Source organism: Ursus arctos, unplaced genomic scaffold (assembly GCF_023065955.2).
Source record: "Ursus arctos isolate Adak ecotype North America unplaced genomic scaffold, UrsArc2.0 scaffold_7, whole genome shotgun sequence".
In the NCBI taxonomy this organism is placed as follows: Eukaryota; Metazoa; Chordata; class Mammalia; order Carnivora; family Ursidae; genus Ursus; species Ursus arctos.
In genome coordinates this window covers 66,242,894-66,263,728 of record NW_026623089.1, presented here as the reverse complement: position 1 = coordinate 66,263,728, position 20,835 = coordinate 66,242,894, and the positions used below count along the sequence as shown (strand labels likewise).

At 52.6% G+C, this 20,835-nt stretch overlaps 1 protein-coding gene across 1 annotated transcript in view; it reads left to right on the top strand.

Annotated features, from left to right (window-relative positions):
- Positions 1 to 19,444, top strand: part of PGBD5 (piggyBac transposable element derived 5) — a 99,218-nt gene extending 79,774 nt beyond the window's left edge. Inside the window, exons 4-8 of the mRNA XM_026504208.4 lie at positions 7,454 to 7,634; positions 9,845 to 10,042; positions 17,226 to 17,331; positions 18,662 to 18,878; positions 19,076 to 19,444. Coding sequence (XP_026359993.1) covers positions 7,454 to 7,634; positions 9,845 to 10,042; positions 17,226 to 17,331; positions 18,662 to 18,857 — 681 coding nt within the window. The 3' untranslated portion in view covers positions 18,858 to 18,878; positions 19,076 to 19,444. The remainder of the gene's footprint in view (positions 1 to 7,453; positions 7,635 to 9,844; positions 10,043 to 17,225; positions 17,332 to 18,661; positions 18,879 to 19,075) is intronic.
- Positions 19,445 to 20,835: the final 1,391 nt, after the last annotated feature.

The following is a 20,835-nucleotide window of genomic DNA, read 5'->3' as shown; positions in this document are numbered from 1 at the left end:
GAAACCGGGTTCTCTTCTGTTCTGATGGTTAAGACCAGCATCGCTAAACCAGGTTTTCCCTGAGACGGGGAGAGTGCCGAAACCCCCGTGACAGCTCCATGGATGCATGTTAATGAGCTCTCAATCCATCAGTTTCTGCAGCTGTCACCAGTGTTCCCTTGAGAGGGCAGGGTGGGGGAGGGGTACAGGAACTAGGCCCCACCTCTCTAGGTCTTGGAGCATCACAGAAGTGGGCTGAGATAGTCCTGTGTTGCCTGTGTCCCCCCAGGTGTTACTACTACAATCCATATTTCCTAAGATCCTTTCTGTTGTGATGTCTCTATAAATATGCGACATTAGTAGTAACGTTCTGGGGCAAAGAGTAATGCTGCATATTAATTTTCTTTCCTTTTTTTTAAAAAATAAATCTATATATCTAAAAGTTAATAAACCATTGGAGCAAGAAAAACCTTTTTAAAGGAAAAGCTTGGCGATTGAAAGATAAATTTTTCTGCCCTGAAGACCCTTGTCAAACAAGCTCATGGCTCGGATAGTAAAGTTTCAGCAGCAAATTCCGTGTTCCCCGGGGGTGGATGATGCCCTCTGCCTCTCCGGCCGGTGGGACTGTTTTAGCGTAAGGATGCTCTCTCCAGATGCGTGTGAGGTGAGACAGGACTTTCGGGGAGGTGCCAGCCAGCAATGACACGTCTCAGGGAGGGGTGTTTCCTTCAGCACTTTCGGAGGCTCTTACAGAGAGCGGCCAGCACGGTGTCTGAGCACGTGTGTGGATGTCCAGCGAAGCTCCCGTTACTGGTCTTTAGGGCAGACTTCCAAACCCGGACACGATTCATTTGTGTGTCTGCGGCAGTTGTAGCGATGGTGGAGTTGGGGTAAGATTCCGTTGAAGGCGATGGTTTTTACATAGAATTAGAGATTTATTCATTCAGCTAAGGAGTGCAAATTGACATCTTCAACCAGCTGAAGGAATTCAGTCAAAGCACACCCAGACCAGTGGGATGCTGGGCCAGAGGGACCATCAGACGAGCTGCACCTGTCCAGCTTAGCCCTTTCGTGGCCAGGTTTGGACTGTCCAGCTAACCGTTCCTTCTGCGTTATGCCCCTTGATGGGGACTTTGGAAGCTACAACTTTTTATGTTACTTATTTAAATGTAGATCCTATTTTTTATTCACTTTAAAAATAAACTCACACCAGTGGGGAGGAGGGTGGGGGGATAGGAGCAATAGGTGAGGGGGATTAAAAGGTACAAACTTCCAGATATAAAATAAGTAAGTCGTGGGGATGAAAAAAGTACAGTGTAGGGAATATAGTCAGAGATACTGTAAGAACTGTGTGTGGTGACAGGTGGTGACTACACTTCTTGTGATGGTCATTACACCTGAAATTAACATATTATTATGTATAGTATGTTACATGTAATATTATATATATAATTATGTAACTTACTATATATAATGATATATGTAACACATATACATATATATTGTATGTTACATATATAATATTATAGTATTATATGCCAACTATACTTCAATTAAATATTTTAAGAAATTACACCTAGCAAACAAATAAATCTCATTATTTTATAGCAGTGAGTGCCCCAAATTTGGGACTGTCACTTGGGGGCCTCAGTCTTCCTGCAGATTTCCTGATAGGAACGCAAAGACCTTTGATTCCATACCTCTCCCCTGCCCCTGTGACGGAACGGCCGAGCGCCTGCTCCTTGGGAGAAGACTGGCCAGAACGTGGGGAAATGCCAGGGTCCAGATGGGCCTGTGTGCACAGACTAAGTTCCGCAACTCCAGGATGGCCCCATGATGGGACTGCGTGTCCCTGGCTTTTGGGGAAGCATGTATCTCCCAGGAGAGCAAGAGGCTGGCCCCGACTGAGAGCGGTCACCCTCTGCACGCGTGTGCTTAGCACAGGGTCTGTTAACAGCCAGTAACTTCGGTCGGGGTGGTCTTGGGGAACAAATACTCTCAAATGCACCTGTGCTTGAGTAATCCTGATAGGAAAGTTCCTTTTTAATTATGTTTGGTCATTTTGTGATGAAATTGTATTATATGTTTAGCATCTAAAAACATAAAACTTTTCAAAATATCTATAATTCCAACGTAGAGAGACAGCCACTTGAGATAGAGTCAATATATCTATATAACACCCCCACACATACACACCCCATTTTATAATCTCGTTACTTTGCTTAGGAGGATATTGTGAACCTTTTATGTTATTAAATAATTTTTCTAGATCATGATTTTTAAAAAATTGCACTGTATTCCGTTATACCTATGTATAATAATTTCAATCGGCCTCCTTTTCAGGTGAGGTAGTTAGGTTATTGCTAATTTTTTTAAAGATTGATTCATTTATTTGAGAGAAAGAAAAAAAAAAGCAGCACAGGGAGGGACAGAGGGAGAAGGAGAGAAGCAGAGTCCACTAAGCACAGAGCCCAACGCAGGGCTCGATCTCACGACCCTGACATCATGACTTGAGCCAAAATCAAGAGTCAGACCCTTAACCGACTAAGCCACCGAGGCGCCCCAGGTTGTTGCTAATTTTTTTGCCGTTATACAAAACTCAGAGATACACGGTTATATATATGTACGAGGCCTTGGGCGCATTTCTGATTGTTACCTGCGCTTTAATCCCTGAAGTGGGACTTATCAGTGAAATAGCATGAGTGTGTTTCAGGTTTTTCGTTTGTACTACAGAATTGCCCTACAGAAGGCTTGTACCAGCGGTGGCGAGTGGTCTCTCACCAATACGGGGGGTTCGGGTGTAGGGAAGATGGGGCTGCCGTTGGTCCACACGCACTGTACGTTGAAATCAGGCTGCTTCCAGGGAATACCGCTGACATCACCACTGCGCTGGCCGAATGAGGGGGAGCGGCACTCCGTCCGTCAGCTGTGGTGCGGGAGTCCTTCAGGTCCGGAGAATGGCTGCCGTGGAAGCAGCACGTGGGTAGCAGGCAGGACTCTAGAACACTCCAAGGATTCCCGTCCCTGGTACGCACACACCTTCCCCCAGTTACTTCCGGAACACTTCCAGGGAAAACGTGAAAGCGTTTCTGCTTCCCTCAAATCAGAAAGGAAAAAAGACAACCTTTCAAGCTGAGGAAAGTGCTTTAACATATCCTATCAATGTACTTGTCTTTACACCAGTGCAGCCATAAAATGCAACATTCGTATGGAGGCAGAGGGGCCCACGGAAGCAGAGGGCCCAGGAAAGTCACAGCAGAGCCGCGACACAGCCTTGTTGCTAGACAAGTGGGCGTCTGTACCAACGGGGGCACGTGTCACCTTACCCGCGGCCCTGGAAGTGGGGAGGTGCTTTTTTTCCTTTTTTAAAATTTTTTATTCTGTTAGTCACCATACAGTACATCCTTAGTTTTTGATGTAGTGTTCAATGATTCATTGTTTGCATATAACACCCAGTGCTCCATGCAATACGTGCCCTCCTTAATACCCATCACCGGGCTAGCCCATCCCCCCACCCGCCTCCCCTCGGAAGCCCTCAGTTTGTTTCCCAGGGTCCATAGTGGGGGGAGGTGCTTTTTGACGTGATCTCAATGGATGGATGGCTTCCAGCTTTGGTTACTGGGAAGGCTTGCAAACTGCTGGGGATTCGGAGCAGCTGCCTTGGCCGCCTTGGCCTGGGCTGAGCTGGGAAGCATCTCCCCCGCCTTCAGCGACGTGCCTCGTACTTCCATACCTGTCTTGTGATGAGTAGAAGTGGCCAGTTCCTTGAGCGTGTGTGAGTGATTCTCTGTTCCCTGGTCAGGCCCTCCGGTTCCGTTCCGAGCATCACCCCGGGCGGGACTGGGGCAGGTCTATGCAGCCCCTGTGTGCCACCCCACTGCCTCACGCCAAGGATGTGCACGCTTCCAGAATGCAGAGAGCAAGGGAGAGCACAGCAGTCTGAGCAAGCGAATCTAGTCTGGGAGTCAAAGAGATGACATTTGGAAGGGGCACCACGCTTTGAAGCCTGTAAGCCAGGCACCGGATGATAATGTTCCAAAGGGCTGACCTTCGAGCTGCAAATGCATAGCTGAGTCTCGGGCTCCCCCAGTGCCCCAGCCAGGTCAGTGCCCCACAAGAAGCCATTAGGAAGATGTGGTCCTCTCCAGGTGATCATAAGACCCAGGATAGAGGGGCGCCTGGGTGGCACAGCGGTTAAGCGTCTGCCTTCGGCTCAGGGCGTGATCCCGGCGTTATGGGATCGAGCCCCACATCAGGTTCCTCCGCTATGAGCCTGCTTCTTCCTCTCCCACTCCCCTGCTTGTGTTCCCCCTCTCGCTGGCTGTCTCTATATCTGTCAAATAAATAAATAAATAAATAAATAAATAAATAAATAAAATCTTAAAAAAAAAAAAAAAAAGACCCAGGATAGAATCAGTGTTTTCTTTGCCGTCAGGTCTCAAGCAGGGCAGTGTTGTTCTGACGTGGGGTTCAGACCTTCTCATGCCAGTCTTTCATCCTGTCACGAATGAAGGGCTGGTGTTTATGAGGGGAGGCCCTTGTCTGCTGTGCAGCTTTGTGGGGGCGCCTGAGGTCGGCATGTGTGTGGCTCTGTTCTCTCTGATGCCGACACGTTTCCGTGCATCTGAAGCTCAGACCCAGCTAAACGCTAAGGGTGTGAAGGAAATCTCAAAATCTCGGTGTTGGGAGGGACCTCGGCAGTTCTCGAGCCCAGCCCCAGTGCGCTGTGCCAGCCTCCCGCCTGGCCTGGCCTGGAGCCTCTCTGAGCCGCCCGTTCAGTGTGTGGGTAGCTCTGAGGGTTCGTGGGGGCTCTGATGCTTGAACGGAGTGTTTTCTAGCCATTTGTATGTCGTCACCCAGGTTCTGCCTTAGATCTTAATCGTCACTTTACAAGACAGCTCTCTGGCCAGAAGTGGTTCTTGGACTTCTGGGTTCCTTCTCCAAGTTTAGTGCCGCCCCCTCTGTTATGGGCCAAATTGTGCCCCTCAAATCCGTCGTGCCCCTCAAATCCGTGTTTTAGTCCTAACCCTTAGTCCTGCAGAATGTAACCATATTTGGAGATAGGGCCTTTAAAGAGGTAACTAATTAATGTTAAAAAGATGTCATTGGGGATGGGCCCTCATCTAACATGACTGGTGTCCTTCCAAGAAGGGGAGATTAGGACACAGACATGTGAAGACATGGGGAGAAGACGGCCATCCGCAAGCCAAGGAGACAGGCCTCTGCCAGCACCTTGATCGCAGACTTCCAGCCTCCAGCACTGGGAGAAGGTGCGTTTCTGTTGTTCAAGCTGTGTGGTCTCTGGTACTTTGTGACGGCCGCCCGGCAAACTAATCCAGCAGCCCACCACCCCCTCCTTACGCCTTGGAAGGAGTGGCATCCAGAAGAACTGGTTCTGATTTGGCCAGAGAGGAAGAAGATGGTCAGCACGCACGTTATTAACAAGCCAAGATCCCATGAACGTGGCTGGTCCTGGTACCCAGTGACCATCTCCAAAGGCTTTCGTGCTGGTTTTCTAAAACTGTTCTTACTCATGTGTTTTGCATCCTGTACTCAGTGCAGTTGTTTTTTGAACTTGGTTGTAGGCTTTTACATGTAGTTCTGTTAAACTTTGCCTGACCTGTGCTGAGGGAGCCGGTGACTGCCTCCCATATGTCCAAAGGAAACCATGTGGGGTGTCCTCAGGGTTGGGCCTCAGAGGTCCCTACAATACGCATCCCATTCCAGGTGAGAATCCAGGGTTTAGAGAAAGGATTTCCTTTGGAATGACACATGGGACAAAACTAAGTGTCCCTATAAGGCAGCTTTCAGGATACACAGTGCCCGGCGTGGGTGCCATGGGACTTCAGATAGGATATCTGGGAGAGAGAGGTAGGAATCCGAGCCTTAGGTGCAGAAACCCATGGTAGTGGCCACAAGAATTGGGCTTTGCTGGAGGAGGGAAGACAGGTTCTGAGGAATGTCCTGGCTCAGCCAGAGTAACAGGTGACGTGTGACAGAGGCAGAGCTTGGCTTCCCTGTCCCTGTGTTTTCTTCTCTATCAAAGAGATTTCTAATGGGAATTGAGGTGGGAAAGGCATAGAGATCCCAAAATGAAATGTCGGAGTCCTGCCGAGTTATCTAAAAAGATGTTCTGTGTCATCAAGCTGCAGGAAAGTAGGGTCGTCCCTGGGGACATCTTCGGGGGGAGTGTAGGGGACAGGGTTCGCCCTCAGGAGATGGGCTAGTTTTGGAATTAGACTGACATCCACCAGCCCTTCATCTGCCTCAGGATCATCAGACCCTGTATTCTGCATGTGATCCGAGTCATCTGACCGAGGCCGGGTATTGTGGACAGGCCTGGCTCCTCCCTGGGGCCATGTTGGTTTTTCACAGTAGAGCATCATTGGCTGTCTGCAGGGACAGGCCTGCACTGGGCACTTCTGTGTCTCAGGGGACGGTCAGGGCTAGCCTCATTGCTGGCCGAGTGTCTTGTCCCCAGGGCACCTGACAGACACAGGCGAGCACCATTAGCTCTTGGGGTGCTGCCAGTAAAGGCACCTAGAACATTCCACAAGAACTCTTTTCCCTTAAGGAGAACAGTAGTTGGTACCTGTATGATAAACTCTTCATGACTTGGTCTATCATTGGGTGGACCATACCCTTTTTGAATCCATTCCCATTTCCTGGGATTTCCCCTTTGGTGATGTTCCTGGAAGATGTGCACAGGACAGAGAGTGTAAATATTGCTTGCTAATCCTTGCACGTCCTCTTTGCTGGTCCTGGCACCTCAAGTGAGTTTTTAATCCCTGATCCCGACTCCTCTTCTGCCTGTGCGGTGGCTACTGTAAAGAATAAGCCAACAGTAAATACAGACGTGCTTTGTGATTTACAAAACTGTATTCAGGGGCATCTGCGTGGCTTAGTCGGTTAAGCACCTGACTCTTGGTTTCAGCTCAGGTCGTGATCCCAGGGTCATGGGATTGAGCCCTGTCCGGCTCTGTGCTGAGCTTGGAGCCTGGTTAAGATTCTCTCTCTCCCTCTCCCCCTGCCCCGCCCCCCCCCCCAAAAAACCCAACTGTATTCAAATGGAAAGTACACGGACAAGTTTATCCTTACAGGTGAGGTAGTCTTAAACTTTTATTTATTGTAAACTGAAGTCCCTCCCGTGCTTCCGAACTGGGGGATGTGTTTGCATTGACCTCATTACTTGTAATAGTTTGACCCTTTTCTTCTCCACCTTGACATTTCCAAACCAACAGTCCTGGGCGGAGCCACCAGCTGCCTAGGCCATGGGGTGGCCTTGGGAGTGACCTGGGGCCTCTGCAGGCTGAGGAGGTGACGGGGTGGTAGGGCCTGCGGAACCAGGGGCTCAAGGGAGAGGTGGCTTTCCCACCCATTTTGGGCCCAGGGAGGGCGGTTTGTGCTTCCCGAAGCTTCGGGCCCCCGCCTGACACTCTGTGAGCTCGCTGACGCCTGTGTGTTTCCGTTCAAGATCTACGTCCACCTGAAGGAAGGCGGCGGCCCCGACGGGCTGGACGCGCTGAAGAACAAGCCGCAGCTGCACGGCACGGTGGCCCGAAGCCTGTGCCGGAACGCGGCCGGCAAGAACTACATCATCTTCACAGGGCCCAGCATCACCAGCCTGACCTTGTTCGAGGAGCTGGAAAAGCAAGGTTTGTTGTGCGACGAGCCGGTCCCAGGGAGGCCCCTGCTGCCTGGAGGAGTGGTGGGGAGGCCTGGGGGTGCAGGTGCGTAGCGACCAGCACAGCCCATAGGCCGCTCCGGCCAGGAGGGAGCACGGGCTTCGGCCTGCTGCGACCCGGGCGGGCACCGGGGATCTGAAGGGGCACCTGCCACAGGCTCGTGGTCTGTCCAGGGCACGTTTGTGTCCTTTCTTGTGAGACCGTGGCCATTCAAGGGGTGTCCTAGTCCATTCGGGCTGCTCCAGCAAAACAGCTCAGGTGGGACGGCTCATTCCTTGCAGTTCTAGAGGCTGGAAGTCCGAGATCAGGGCGCGCCCAGGTGGGGGCCTCTTCCAGGTGGCAGACCTCACATGACAGAAGCGACAAGGAAGCTCTCTGGGGTCCCTTTTCGTAAAGGCACTCCTCCCATTCACGACGGCTCCACCCTCATGACCCAGGCCCCTCCCAGAAGCCCACCTCCTAACACCCTCCCCTTGGGCATTAGGCTTTCCGCAGAGGAATTTGGGGGGAACACACACATTGCCTCTGTAGCGTAGATCTGCTCCTACGAAGGCTCTGAAGTCTGGGCTCCCCCCCCCCCCACAGTGTGGGCCCTCTGATTGACAAGGATGTCGCAGAGAATTATGTAGATTAATACGGGCTGCCGGGCAGTGGACCTGAGAACAGTCTTCCTGTCCCTTGGTGCTGAGATGCTTTGTTCATCGGCTGAAAGATTGGGAAGCCTTCGTGGCTCTGGCAGAGTGAGGGCTGTAGAAAAAGATCTGGACCGAGTCAGGGAGCCCGAGAGCAAGCTGCTTCTCCTTTGCTTTGTCCCACATTTTGGGGATTTCTATCTAGTCCACTCGGGAGAAACATAAAAAGCCTCTGTTCTGCTATGGCGGCCACGGGAATTGCAGACCTATTGCTTAGCAACGGATCAGACTTCTGGCCTTAAAACAAATCCTCTCAAGTCAGGGGGAGCCAGCGGCCTGCGACTTTGACCTCAGCCACGGCGATGCCCACGCGGCCCCTCAACTCTGTGCTCTGCTGGCCCTGCTGGGTCTTCCTCCTGTGCAAGGCCCAGTCCCTGACAGGGCTCGGGGTTTACCTGTGGGGGGAACTCCGGTCAGACTGTGTGAAGTTGGAGAAAATCGGCCCTCATGCATGTTACCAGCCACATTGGAAGAATGATGGGTTCCTTCCCATGTTAGAGGGTGTGGTGAGAGCCAGGGCTGCTCCCCCGGTCACCTGCTCGCTCCAGTCCCAGGGTGTGTGCATGGCCCTGGGGTACCTGGAACACTTCCCCAGTGATCTCCGTCCAAAGGGCCGCTTCACGCCCCCTGCAGACATCCAGACGGGAGCTGGCTGCAGGAAGGAGCGGGCTCCCTATGGTGTGGGGCAGGCCCGTGCATGGGGAGGGCCAGGAAAGGCCTTGAGCCCAGGGCGGAATTTAGCAAGGCCTCCTTGTCCACACTGGCCTGTGCTCACAATCCCTCCTGCTCCTGTGGAACCTTCTGTACATTGAAGGCCACAGTGTCGCTCCTCCTTTGAGAGGCTCTATGTTCAGAGGCAGGACTCTGCCTTGGTGTGTATTGCTTGATGATTCTTTTCTCTGCATTTAACTTAACTGCAAGGGGACGGGAGCTCCGTCCTGCACGCTGCCTCTGGGTGCCGTGCAGACAAGCACAGGGCTGGGCCCGTGGCTGGTCGAGTCTTGGCCAGAGTGTTGGGGGTCATAAGTATGGTCAGGCTTGGACAGCAGACGGACCTGTGCTTAATCCCTGCCTTCGCCCTCCCAGCTGGGAGCCTGGGGGCCTCTTGGAGCTGCAGTTCCTCTTCTGTAATGCGGGTATGATAACCAGAAGTTTCTAGAAGCGATGACAGGTGCACATGCTGAGCACGCGTTCAGCCCCGTGCCTGGTGCATAGTGAGCACTGTAACGACGGGACTCCTGTTGGTACTGCCCACTCACTGTTCACGCGATTGTCTCACGTGTCATCTTAGAGGTACTTACAGAAGTCCTGGGAGAGACAGTACCTCTGGGATAGAAGTCCCCGAATGCTGGCGGTCTCTTCTACAAGGACTCCTAGGGACCTGTCTCCCAAGCGTCAGCTCAGAACAGGGCAGTCCTGTCCTTCGCGCCAATGTGTGCGGGTTGTCCGTGGTCACGTGGACGTGGTTTTGTGTCCCTCTCCCCACAGAGATTTACTGCTGCGGCCTGCTCAGCTCCAGGAAGAGTGACTGCACCGGCCTGCCCCCGTCCATGCTGACCAACCCGGCCACCCCTCCAGCCCGGGGCCAGCACCGCATCAAGATGAAGGGGAACATGTCTCTGATTTGCTGGTACAACAAAGGGCACTTCCGCTTCCTGACCAACGCCTACTCGCCAGTGCAGCAAGGTGGGCCCGCGGGGGCTCTGCGGCTCTGGGGTGGGGGAGCCCCGGTCCCCAGCAGCGACTGGGCCCGGCACTAACCACGCTGCGTCTGACTGTGGGGGGATGGGGACAAGAGCTACCTGGGCCCTCAGGCCCCCGCTCGCCGGGGCTCGTCAGCTGGAGAGAAGCCACGAGGGCGGGACACGCGGGTCCCCCGGCTTGTGCGTGGCCACAGAGAGTGGCCGTGTTCGAAAGGCATTTACCCGATCACTTGACCATCTAGGATTCTGTGAAAAATCTGCTCTGATGCGAGGGGAGAATATCAACTGTTCTGTCGCTTCAGTGTCTTCTTTAGAGGTTGACCGCCGGTTTTTTGGGACGTTCTGTCGTTAGTTTTCCTTGGGCTTTAAAATCCATTCGTAACAAAGGGATTTATTTAACAAGGAGTCTGTAGTTAAAGTACCTACAGCCAAAACACTTAAACTGCTGGAAAGGGAACTGGAAATGACAGCGGGGCGCTTTACAAAAATATTTCCTGTTACATAGTGTATTTGAAAATCTCTTATATTCCTTTATATTGAGACGTCTTTCCTCTTTACTTCTGAAGGAACTCCGCAGGGAGCTCAGTTGTGTGGGAGGGGCGTGGGGGGCATGTACGTGGGGCACGTGTGTGTGTGCGCGTGTGTGTGAGAGAGAGATACATATGTATGTGGTGCGTGTGTGGTGTGTATCTGTGTGGTGTGTGTATCTGTGATGTGTGAGTGGTGTGTACGTGTGTGATTATGTGTGTGATGTGTGTGCATGGTGTGTATGTGATGTGTATGTGGTGTGTATCTGTGTGATGTGTGTGTGGTGTGTATGTGTGTAACTGTGTGGTGTGTGTGTGTGTGGTATGTATCTATGATGTGTGTGTGTGGTGTGTACATGTGTAATTGATGTGTGTGTGAGTGGTGTATACAGGTGTGATTGTGTGTGTGGTGTGTACATGTGTGATTGTGTATGTGATGTCTGTGTGGTGTGTATCTGTGATGTGTGTGTGTGTATCTGATGTGTGGTGTGTACGTGTGTGATGTGTGTGTGTGGTGTGTACATGTGTAACTGTGTGTGTGATATGTATGTGTGATGTGTGTGTGGTGTGTATCTGTGTGGTGTGTGTGTACATGTGTGATTGTGTGTGTGATGTGTGTGTGGTGTGTTTCTGTGTGATGTGTGGGTGTGGTGTGTACGTGTGTGATTGTGTGTGTGATATGTGTGTGTGGTATGTATGATGTGTGTGTGTGGTGTGTACATGTGTGATTGTGTGATTGTGTGTGTGGTGTGTACATGTGTGATTGTGTGTGTGATGTGTGTGCATGGTGTGTATGTGATGTGTGTGTATGTGGTGTGTATCTGTGTGATGTGTGTGTGGTGTGTACGTGTGTGATTGTGTATGATGTGTGTGGTGTGTACGTGTGTGATTGTGTGATTGTGTGTGTGGTGTGTATCTGTGTGATGTGTGTGGTGTGTATCTGTGTGATGTGTGTGTGGTGTGTACGTGTGTGATTGTGTGTGATGTGTGTGTAATGTGTACGTGTGTGATTGTGCGTGTGATATGTGTGTGTGGTGTGTATCTGTGGTGTGTGTGGTGTGTATCTGTGTGATGTGTGTGTGTGGTGTGTACGTGTGTGATTGTGTGTGTGATGTGTGTGTGGTGTGTACGTGTGTGTGATATGTGTGTGTGTGGTGTGTATCTGTGTGGTGTGTGTGGTGTGTATCTGTGTGATGTGTGTGTGGTGTGTACGTGTGTGATTGTGTGATGTGTGTGTGTGGTGTGTATCTGTGTGATGTATGGTGTGTACGTGTGTGATTGTGTGTGATGTGTGTGTGGTGTGTACGTGTGATTGTGTGTGTGATATGTGTGTGTGTGGTGTGTATCTGTGTGATGTGTGTGGTGTGTATCTGTGTGATGTGTGTGTGGTGTGTACGTGTGTGATTGTGTGTGTGTGTGTGTGGTGTGTATCTGTGTGGTGTGTATCTGTGTGATGTGTGTGTGTGGTGTGTACGTGTGTGATTGTGTGATTGTGTGTGTGGTGTGTACATGTGTGATTGTGTGTGTGATGTGTGTGCATGGTGTGTATGTGATGTGTGTGTATGTGGTGTGTACGTGTGTGATTGTGTATGATGTGTGTGGTGTGTACGTGTGTGATTGTGTGATTGTGTGTGTGGTGTGTATCTGTGTGATGTGTGTGGCGTGTATCTGTGTGATGTGTGTGTGGTGTGTACGTGTGTGATTGTGTGTGTGATGTGTGTGTGGTGTGTATCTGTGTGATGTGTGGGTGTGGTGTGTACGTGTGTGATTGTGTGTGTGATATGTGTGTGTGGTGTGTATCTATGATGTGTGTGTGTGTGTGTGGTGTGTATCTGTGTGATGTGTGTGGTGTGTACGTGTGTGATTGTGATGTGTGTGTGTGGTGTGTATCTGTGTGATGTGTGGGTGTGGTGTGTACGTGTGTGTGTGTGATATGTGTGTGTGGTGTGTATCTATGATGTGTGTGTGTGTGTGGCGTGTATCTGTGTGATGTGTACGTTTGTGGGGGACCGTGCTTAGTTAACTGCCGTTCATTTAGTCCCATCCTTCGCCCCTGCACACACACCTGTCACGTTACCTTTCGGTGGAGATTAGAATCCGGGGACGCAAGCCTGTGGGACTTACGCGTAGAGAGCAGTGGAAAGCTGCCAGTTTCTTCAGGGTTGTGTGAAGGGCACTTAGAGGAAATGTTTGGAATGGACCTTGCAGGCCGGAGGTGAGACTTTGAATTGGACTTCTATACTCTCCTGATGGGGCAAGAGTGTTCACGGGGAAAATGTTCGGGCAGAGGGTGTAGGAGCGGCCTCCCAGCAAATTATGCATAACAAATTATAAATTATGCAGTAGGATTTAAGATGACAAAACCTTGAAACCCCAATCTCAAGGGTTGGGAGACTTAAATCTGTCACCATGGGAACCAGCAAAGAGAATATTGTTGGGGAAGAAGAGAAAATCAGTAGGGTTGGTTTTTAAATATGCCAAAATTTAGTATTTGTGTTTCCTCCAGTTAGTCTCCATTTCTAAAGTACTCTACAGCACAAAGTCCTGGGGCGCCTGGGTGGCTCAGTCGGAAGCGTCTGCCTTGGGCTCAGGTCGTGATCCCGGGGTCCTGGGATGGAGCCCCACATCGGGCTATCTGCTCAGCGGGGAGTCTGCTTCTCCCTCCTCCCTCGCCCTCGCCTCATGCTCTCTTTCTCTCTCATGCTCTCTCAAATAAATAAAATCTTTAAAAAAAAAAAATCACAAATTCCCAAATCTTAGACTCCCTTAAAAATGCCAGCAAGTATGCTCTGGGCGCTCTGGCAGCACCCCCAGGGTGGGTGGCGTGGGTGCCCGTGAGCCAGGCCTGCTCGGGAACAGGAGCACCCAGAGGCAGGGAGGCGGCGTGGAGAGCCCAGGTGGGTGGCCCGCCCCTCCTCCCCACGGGAAATCCTTCTACTAGTCCACACCTTAGAGTGTTTGGGTTTTTTGTTTTGTTTTGTTTTTTAATGAAGGGAGATATTATCCTTTCAATGTACTTGAAAAGCATGATTTAAAAAAACCACTTGGTTTTTCATTTTTTTTAGACGTCATCATTTTTCTGCCTCCCCCCATTAATGGTCCATTTTTAAAATATGAATAATGATGTAGTGAATATCTCCATTCATTTGGGTACATCTCTGATCATTTTCTCAAAATAAATAGCTGGCTCAGAGGGCCTGAACGTTTTGAGGGCTTTTGATGACGTGTCACCGAAAGACCGTACTTAGCACTGTGACGGGCTGTGAGGGGACCGACACTCATCCTGAGTGTACCAGCACATTTTTCCCCTGAATTTGTCAGTCTGGGGGTGAAAATCCGACTTGCATGGCTACCGGTGAGGTTCACCATCTCTTTGTGTACTTGTTGGCCAATGTTCAGTGATTTCTTCGTGTTCTCTTCAGTGTGTCCTTTGAGGCGCTTGTCTTGTTGAAAGCGAATTTTATGTACAGCCAAGTACTTTTCTGCATTTGTTTTACTTTTGCTTTTTTTATGATTAGTATTTTTTAACCTAAAATCGTTTTTTCTTCTGCACGGGCAGATCTGTTGATCACGTTCTTTGTTCTTACAAGAGCTTGGAAAGTCCCTGCCCCGCGCCAAGGCCGGGTGAGTGTAAGAGCACCTGGTTGTTTTTATAGTGCGATTGTGTGCTCTTTACAGTAACCCCCTGGCATCAGTTGGGTTCTTACTATTTTTTTAATTAAGTGGCAAGGGTTGGCTGACCAAGCAGCCCTGCCTCTGTGCCTGAACCGTTTATAGAAAAACTCTCGTTTTCTACTTTTTGAAAATATCACACAGAGGATGAGGTCTCAAATATTGTAAAGACTGCCTTTCAGCTTTATAGTCTCTCCTGCTGTGATTATATATATATATATATATATATATATATATATATGTATGTATATATATACACACGCTCTTCTAAAAGTTGAGCAGAAGTTCCAATTTTAGAAAATATATAACTAGCTAGGAACATTTGAGGCATCGGTGTATTATTTCTTTTGGATTCTAAGGAAAAACGTCCCTTCTTTGAGAGATCGTGAGCATGTGCACAGGCTTCTTAAAAGTCACATATCCAGGGACATCCAGCCCTTCTGCTTTCCTTCTGAAATCCCTTCTGGATCTGACCTCTCCCTACCAGAGTCTTTGCCCACTCGGGGTTCAGGCTTCATGGGACCGACGTGCATACAGAATGTATGCATGTAGGACTGAGTCAGGGCTTGACTCATTCGTTCAGCCTCAGGGAACGGCGGAAAGAACGTCAGCCCCACCGCGAATAGCCTAGGGAGCCGGTGGGCAGGACTGCCGCTGCGCGTGAGCTCGCGTGTTTCCCCCAGCCGGGTCATATCGATCCCGTGGTGCCGCAGGGGTGCGTACACAGAGCACAGCCGTGCACGGAGATTCGCACGTGGCTGTGCATGCGTAGGGTCCGCCCAGGGCGCCTGTGGGCCGCGGACCGGCGACGTCAGCAAAGCCAGTAGATGTCAGACAGCCTCTTGTCAACATGCCCAATGTCCCAGCTTTTTGGTCCTCAGAAAAGGATATTACACACACACACACACACGTACCCTTTCTAGCCAGAATAGTATCTCAAAATCCAAAATATCACCAGGGACGAGGGTGATTTATAAAAATGGGGGCAGTGTTCAAGCAGGTGAGCGCAGACCTGGGGTTTGAAGCCGCTCCGCTGAGATTTCCAGCAGAAAGCGTCGGTGTAAGTTGACAACTCTGAGGAGGATGGGAAGGGAAGCAAGGGCTGGAGCAGGTCCCCTGTGGTGGGGGAGACGGGGACAGGGCAGTCCAGGAACTGTGGCCCTGGCAGTTCCCCAGAAGGCCAGAGCTGCAGGCTGCTGGAGCTCCAGGGATGAGGTCGACCCCGAGGTCCTTGGCGCGTGAGCCCGACTCACTGGAAACCCGGTGACTCAGAGCAAGTCACCTCTGCCTCTGGGGAAAGAATGGAGGCGACTCGGTTTCTGTATAGGGATGATCGGATGTGCCCATATCCACGTGCACTCCCTGGAGCCCTAATGGGGCCCAAGCCTCTTTAGACTCACAAGAAGCTGTAATTTCGGACAAATTAAAATGGAGCTGGGACACCTGCCCAGGCCTGTGTGAGACTAGAATGCTCCCCTGATCAGTCTTGGGCGGGGGTGGGGGTGGCTGAGATAAGGGACCGGCAACAGGCATGCTCAGGGGGACCGTTGGAGAGGGACAGCCCTCCTTGGAAGCTGCAGGACGTGCCCACCACACCTGTGTGGCTGGACCAGACAACAGAGCATCTCTGTGGAGAGGGGATTTGTAAGCAGGGCCCCAGAACCCTCTAGACAGGAGAAAGCCCCCAGCCTGGGCCTCGGGGTCCTCTGACTCTCAAAGAGCTTTAGGAAATACATTGCCTGGACTCCACTCCAGGCCTCCCGAGACCACATCTCTAGGGGTGGGGTCCTGCCAACCTCAAGTTCTCCAGGGAATTCTTGGTATGAAAAACCAGTATCTGGGGGCATGGCTGGGGGACAGGGACCAAAAGAAACAGAAAGATCCCGGCTCAGGGCTCAGTCTGTGCAAATGGATCCCTGCACTCCTGTCTCCGGCAGGTTCCTCGGTGAGAGGGCAGGAGGTGCGCTAGGTGGAGCCCCTTGTGCCTGCAGGGGACACCCCTCTTGTACGTCAACCGTATCCATTCAGGTAGCACCGAAACCTCACAGTCCTTTAGGCTGACCCCTTTAATACACACACACACCCCCCCCACACACACACACCCAAATGGCCTTGTTCTCATAATCACGTGATGCTGTGGTCAGAAGACATGGTAGCAAATCCCGGCACACCTGAGCGCACGCGGCTCCTCAGAAGAACGTTCTTCCACGTCTTCTGCATCATCTCCGGAGGGCAGCTGCGGGCCCACGGGGCAGGTCTTGGAGACGAGGTTGTCCTACAGCGGTTTGGGCAGCAGGATGGGGAGGGCTCACTGATCTCTTTCTGCTCCTCACACCTGCCCATCTGTGGGCAGTGCCCCTGAACACAGGCCCATTTGCATTTAGTAGAGGAAAGGTGTTTGAAGGCATGGGGGTGGGGGGTGGGGCAGAGTTTCAGGAGTGGCCAGATGCAAAAGGTGCTTTCCCTCCCTTAGTCCACAGGGCCCCCCGGAAGTCCCGGGGTGCATGAAAGGAGGAACCTGGGGTGTGTATTGGGGGCGCGGCTCCTCGTTCTTCTGGCTCTGTAACTCCACCCTTGTGCTGTGATGGAGGCAGGCAGACAGGTGGAAAGGACTCCAGTGCTCCCTGACCTTGGCGGCCTTCTTGTCGGGGAGTGGGGGGAGTGAGTTCTGCATCTCCCCTTTGCTCTCTGAAGGCCCAGCCAGGTCGGATGCAGCGCCCTCCCCAAAGCCACTTTGGGCCCCTCATTGCCCCGTGTGCCCACAGCACCCCTGCACATCACCTGACTTTATGTTCTCCTCAGGTCCTTGGAAGGTTTTAGGGACTGGTGTCCTCTGTTTCGTCTCCCCCCCCCCCGCCCCAGCTCCCCTCCCCCTCAGCTCCCTGTTCTATGGCAGGATGGCCAGGCATGGTGGAGATAGGCAGGAGACAGTTCGGAAGGGGGTGTGACCTTCTCTCTTCTCTGCAGGGGTGATCATCAAGAGGAGGAGTGGGGCGACGCCCTGCCCGTTGGCCGTGGAGGCATTTGCTGCTCACCTTAGCTACATCTGCAAATATGACGACAAGTACAGCAAGTGAGTGAGCGGGCCGCTCGCAGCCATGGGAGGGCTCCTGCCGTGTCACCAGCGCGGAATACAGGTTGCTGGAGTCCCCCAGTTGCAGAGCGAATGGAGCAAGGCCCTGTGAGACAAAATCCCGAGCCCTTGTCCTGGCCGCCTGGGCTTGCCTGCTCGGCCCCCTCCTGCCCGGGCGCCCTGCCTCCTTCCCCACCACCCGTGCCCTGAGGTGCCCTTCCCTGCACTCGCTTGGGTCTAGCCGTCTCTTAGTATCGGGCCCTGAGCCTGCACCCTCATCTCCCAGCCAGATTGCCCGTCCTGCGTCCCCCACAGTTGCGGCCCATCACACTGAGCTCTGTTTTCCAGTGCAGGTTACGTAATTCTTTCCACCCCAGATGCCCGTAGCAGGTGCACGCCCGCAGCGCCGTAGCGGGAACTCAGGAAGCGATTGCTCATGAACCTGAGTGTGCCCATTAATTGCTAGGGTAGAGCCCCACAACCTAGAACAGAGTTGGAGTAACCCCAAAGACAGGTGGGCGTTACTCAGCCCGCTTCAAGGGGAATCTGCTGGGCTTCTTCGTGGCAAAGAGAAAACCGAGGACCCAGATCTCCCTGGAAAACTCAGCCTAGGTTTGGAGGGGAGCCGCACTCTATAGGGCGTCCTTGAGCAAATGTTTATTGCCCGGCTCCGTGCGGTTACTACAAAGACATGCGCACTGATTTAATAGACACCGTAGGGACCCCTCTGGGCTGGTGGTGGTGAGGATACCGACCCTCAAACACCCCTTAGGTGCAGAGACAAGGGTGCGATGGAGGACACAGTGCAGGGATGAGTCCTAAGTTAGCTTGGCCCTGGAAGGGCCTCCCTGAGGTGACAGCCATCCTGGATCTGAAGGGAAGGCAGGGGTGGCAAAGAGACATGCACTCAGGAGACAGGGACACATTGCAGACGCCTGCAGCTGAGGGTGAACTTGCCCTTGGGACGTGGAAGCAGTTCAGTGTGCCCGGGACACAGCATCTGAGGAGGGCTCATGGCCTAGAGGGCCGCCCCTCGGGCCCTGTTCCCTTGGAGCTTCTGAGCCTCGCCTTGGAAGGCCTGGCTCCCCGTTCCAGCATCTCCAGCGACCCCCCTCCTGCTCAGGCCTCTGATAGCAGTGGTTTTCGTCTTCCTAGTCTTGGGTCCAGTTCACCGTGACAGAGCCCCAGCGGGGGCCGGCCCCCAGCCTGCTTCCCAGCCCTGCGGCTCCTCGGTAGCACCGACCGTGAGGAGGCCCTTTGGGACCATCTCCCCTGACCCGGGCGCCCGTGAACCCCTGGGTCAGCCTCTCCTATTCCTCTGTCCTCGTAGGTATTTCATTTCTCACAAACCAAACAAGACCTGGCAGCAGGTGTTCTGGTTCGCCGTCAGCATCGCCGTCAACAACGCCTACATTCTCTACAAGCTGTCCGACGCCTACCACGTAAAGAGGTACAGCCGGGCGCAGTTCGGCGAGAGACTGGTGAGGGAGCTGCTGGGCCTGGAGGAGGCCTCCCCGGCCCACTGATGCCACCGCCGCCAGGCTTAGGTGAGGACCGGGTCCGGGAGGCGGAGGCGGGGGAGAGCCTGCTGTCCGGACCTGCTCAGCCAGACCCCCGGGGCGGCCCCGGGGGGTGGGCCCAGCCCCGAGCGGTGCCCCAGGCCTCTGCAGGGCCCCAGGGGACCTGGTCAGATGAGGGCTGCCATCCCCGTTCCCCTTCCAAGAAGAGCACATCCTCCCTCCAGAAGCCACCGCCGCCCCCAGACTCCGCACGCGGGCCCAGGCGCTGTCGGTGGCCTTTGCCCCGTGGGGCGCCACGTCGTCGTGACACCTGCGGAGCCACCAGAGGCGCCGGGGATGGGACGAGCCGTAGCGTGTTCTGCCAGAAAGGCCTGCTCTGTAAGAACGTAAAGACAGTTGTGACCTGGTTCCACCTCGTGCCGTGCCTACAGGTGACTGGAGGCGAGCAGGTCGTGCTAAGGCGGTCAGGCGCATGCAGGAGACCAGCGTGTTCTCCTGGGCTTGCTGCGTGCGAGCAGCTTAGAACGGGTCTCCTAGAACAAGAAACCCAGACTGGGTGCCGTGAAAACACAGGGATGAAATGGGGGAGCGGTTGCCCGTTTTGGTGAATAAATGAGGCGTCCCTACTCATTTCATTTCTCTGGCTGGTGGCCCGGGGGGTGGGGGGGAAGGGGAAATGCCAACAGAACCGCAATGATGTGTGATGCTATTTTTTATTTTTAAATATATCTTCAGGTTATTTTCTTACTGTTGCTTAGGATCGTCTGTAAAAGGAAAATGTCCCCCTTCTTTTCCGCACCCCCCCCCCCGCCCCTCCATGACTCCTTGCATGAGCGCAGTTTGGCGTTCGGGCCCTGTGGCTGTACCAGGGCCAGAGGGGGCAGCTGGCTTCCAGAACACACATGGTTCCACTCCTCCGAGGATCACGGGGGTGGTGGGGTGCCTGTGGGCCTTACGCTTTGTCGTAGACGGTACCATTGGCAGAATTCCTTGTTTCGAAAAAACGGTAGCTTCGCTGAAGCAAACAACAAAAGGTCTGGGGAGGACACATGCTGCTTGTCCCCGCACCCTCCCTACCCCCGTGTGCGGTGACTTAGTGGTGTCCTGGTGTCTGCCCTCAGAGCCCTGTGGACAGCACTCAGCCCTGCAATGGGACAGGGCCCCCCAGCTCTGTGGGGTGTGATGTCCCGCGGGTTGGGGGCTCGCTCAGCCGGGGACTGAGAGGGCTGAGCCCCTAGCAGCCTGCAGCAAGGGCTCCGCTGACTTCCCACCAGGGCTCCTGGGGAACCCAGGTCTGCGTGTCTCGATGGGAGGCCCGGCTCGCCCACTGGTCTGACCATCCCCCACAGACAAGAAACAGTGATTTCTGGAGTTACACGATCCCCCTGCACCCCAATTTATGTAGCCCCCTCATTTTTTTACAAGTGCAAAATCTATTCTACTCAGGCTTTGGGACTTTCTTCCTTGTTCACACTCAGTTAATTCCAAGCGTTGCTGGCAGCATGCTCCCCGCCTCCGCGTCATTTCCGTACCCTAGGTTCATGAGGCTCCCCCTCGCCCTGTGGTTTGAATTCGATGCCACGGATTGTAGGCCACATTTTCAATTGTGTTTCAGAACACCTTCGCCGTGTCCTTTAATTGGATTGAAAGCACTTTTACCACATGGAGAAATATATTTTTAATTTGTGACGCTTTTCTACGAGGTCCACTCTTTCTGAGTCTAATGTGTTTCCAACACTTGGGGAGACTCTGATGAAAGCTGATGAATTTTCTTTTCTGTCCAAATAAGTAAAAGAAAAAATAAAAGTCTATTTAGATGCTGATTCTTTGTTAACATGTGAATTTCTTTCCAACGTCGGGGACAAAAGTACGGGCTACTATTTCAAGACTCCACTTCTTATTCTCTCATCTAGTACATGTGATCTTGAACTGTTTTTAGTATCCTATGCCCCTGAGCAGTTTAAAAAAGAAATTCAGGGTTTTT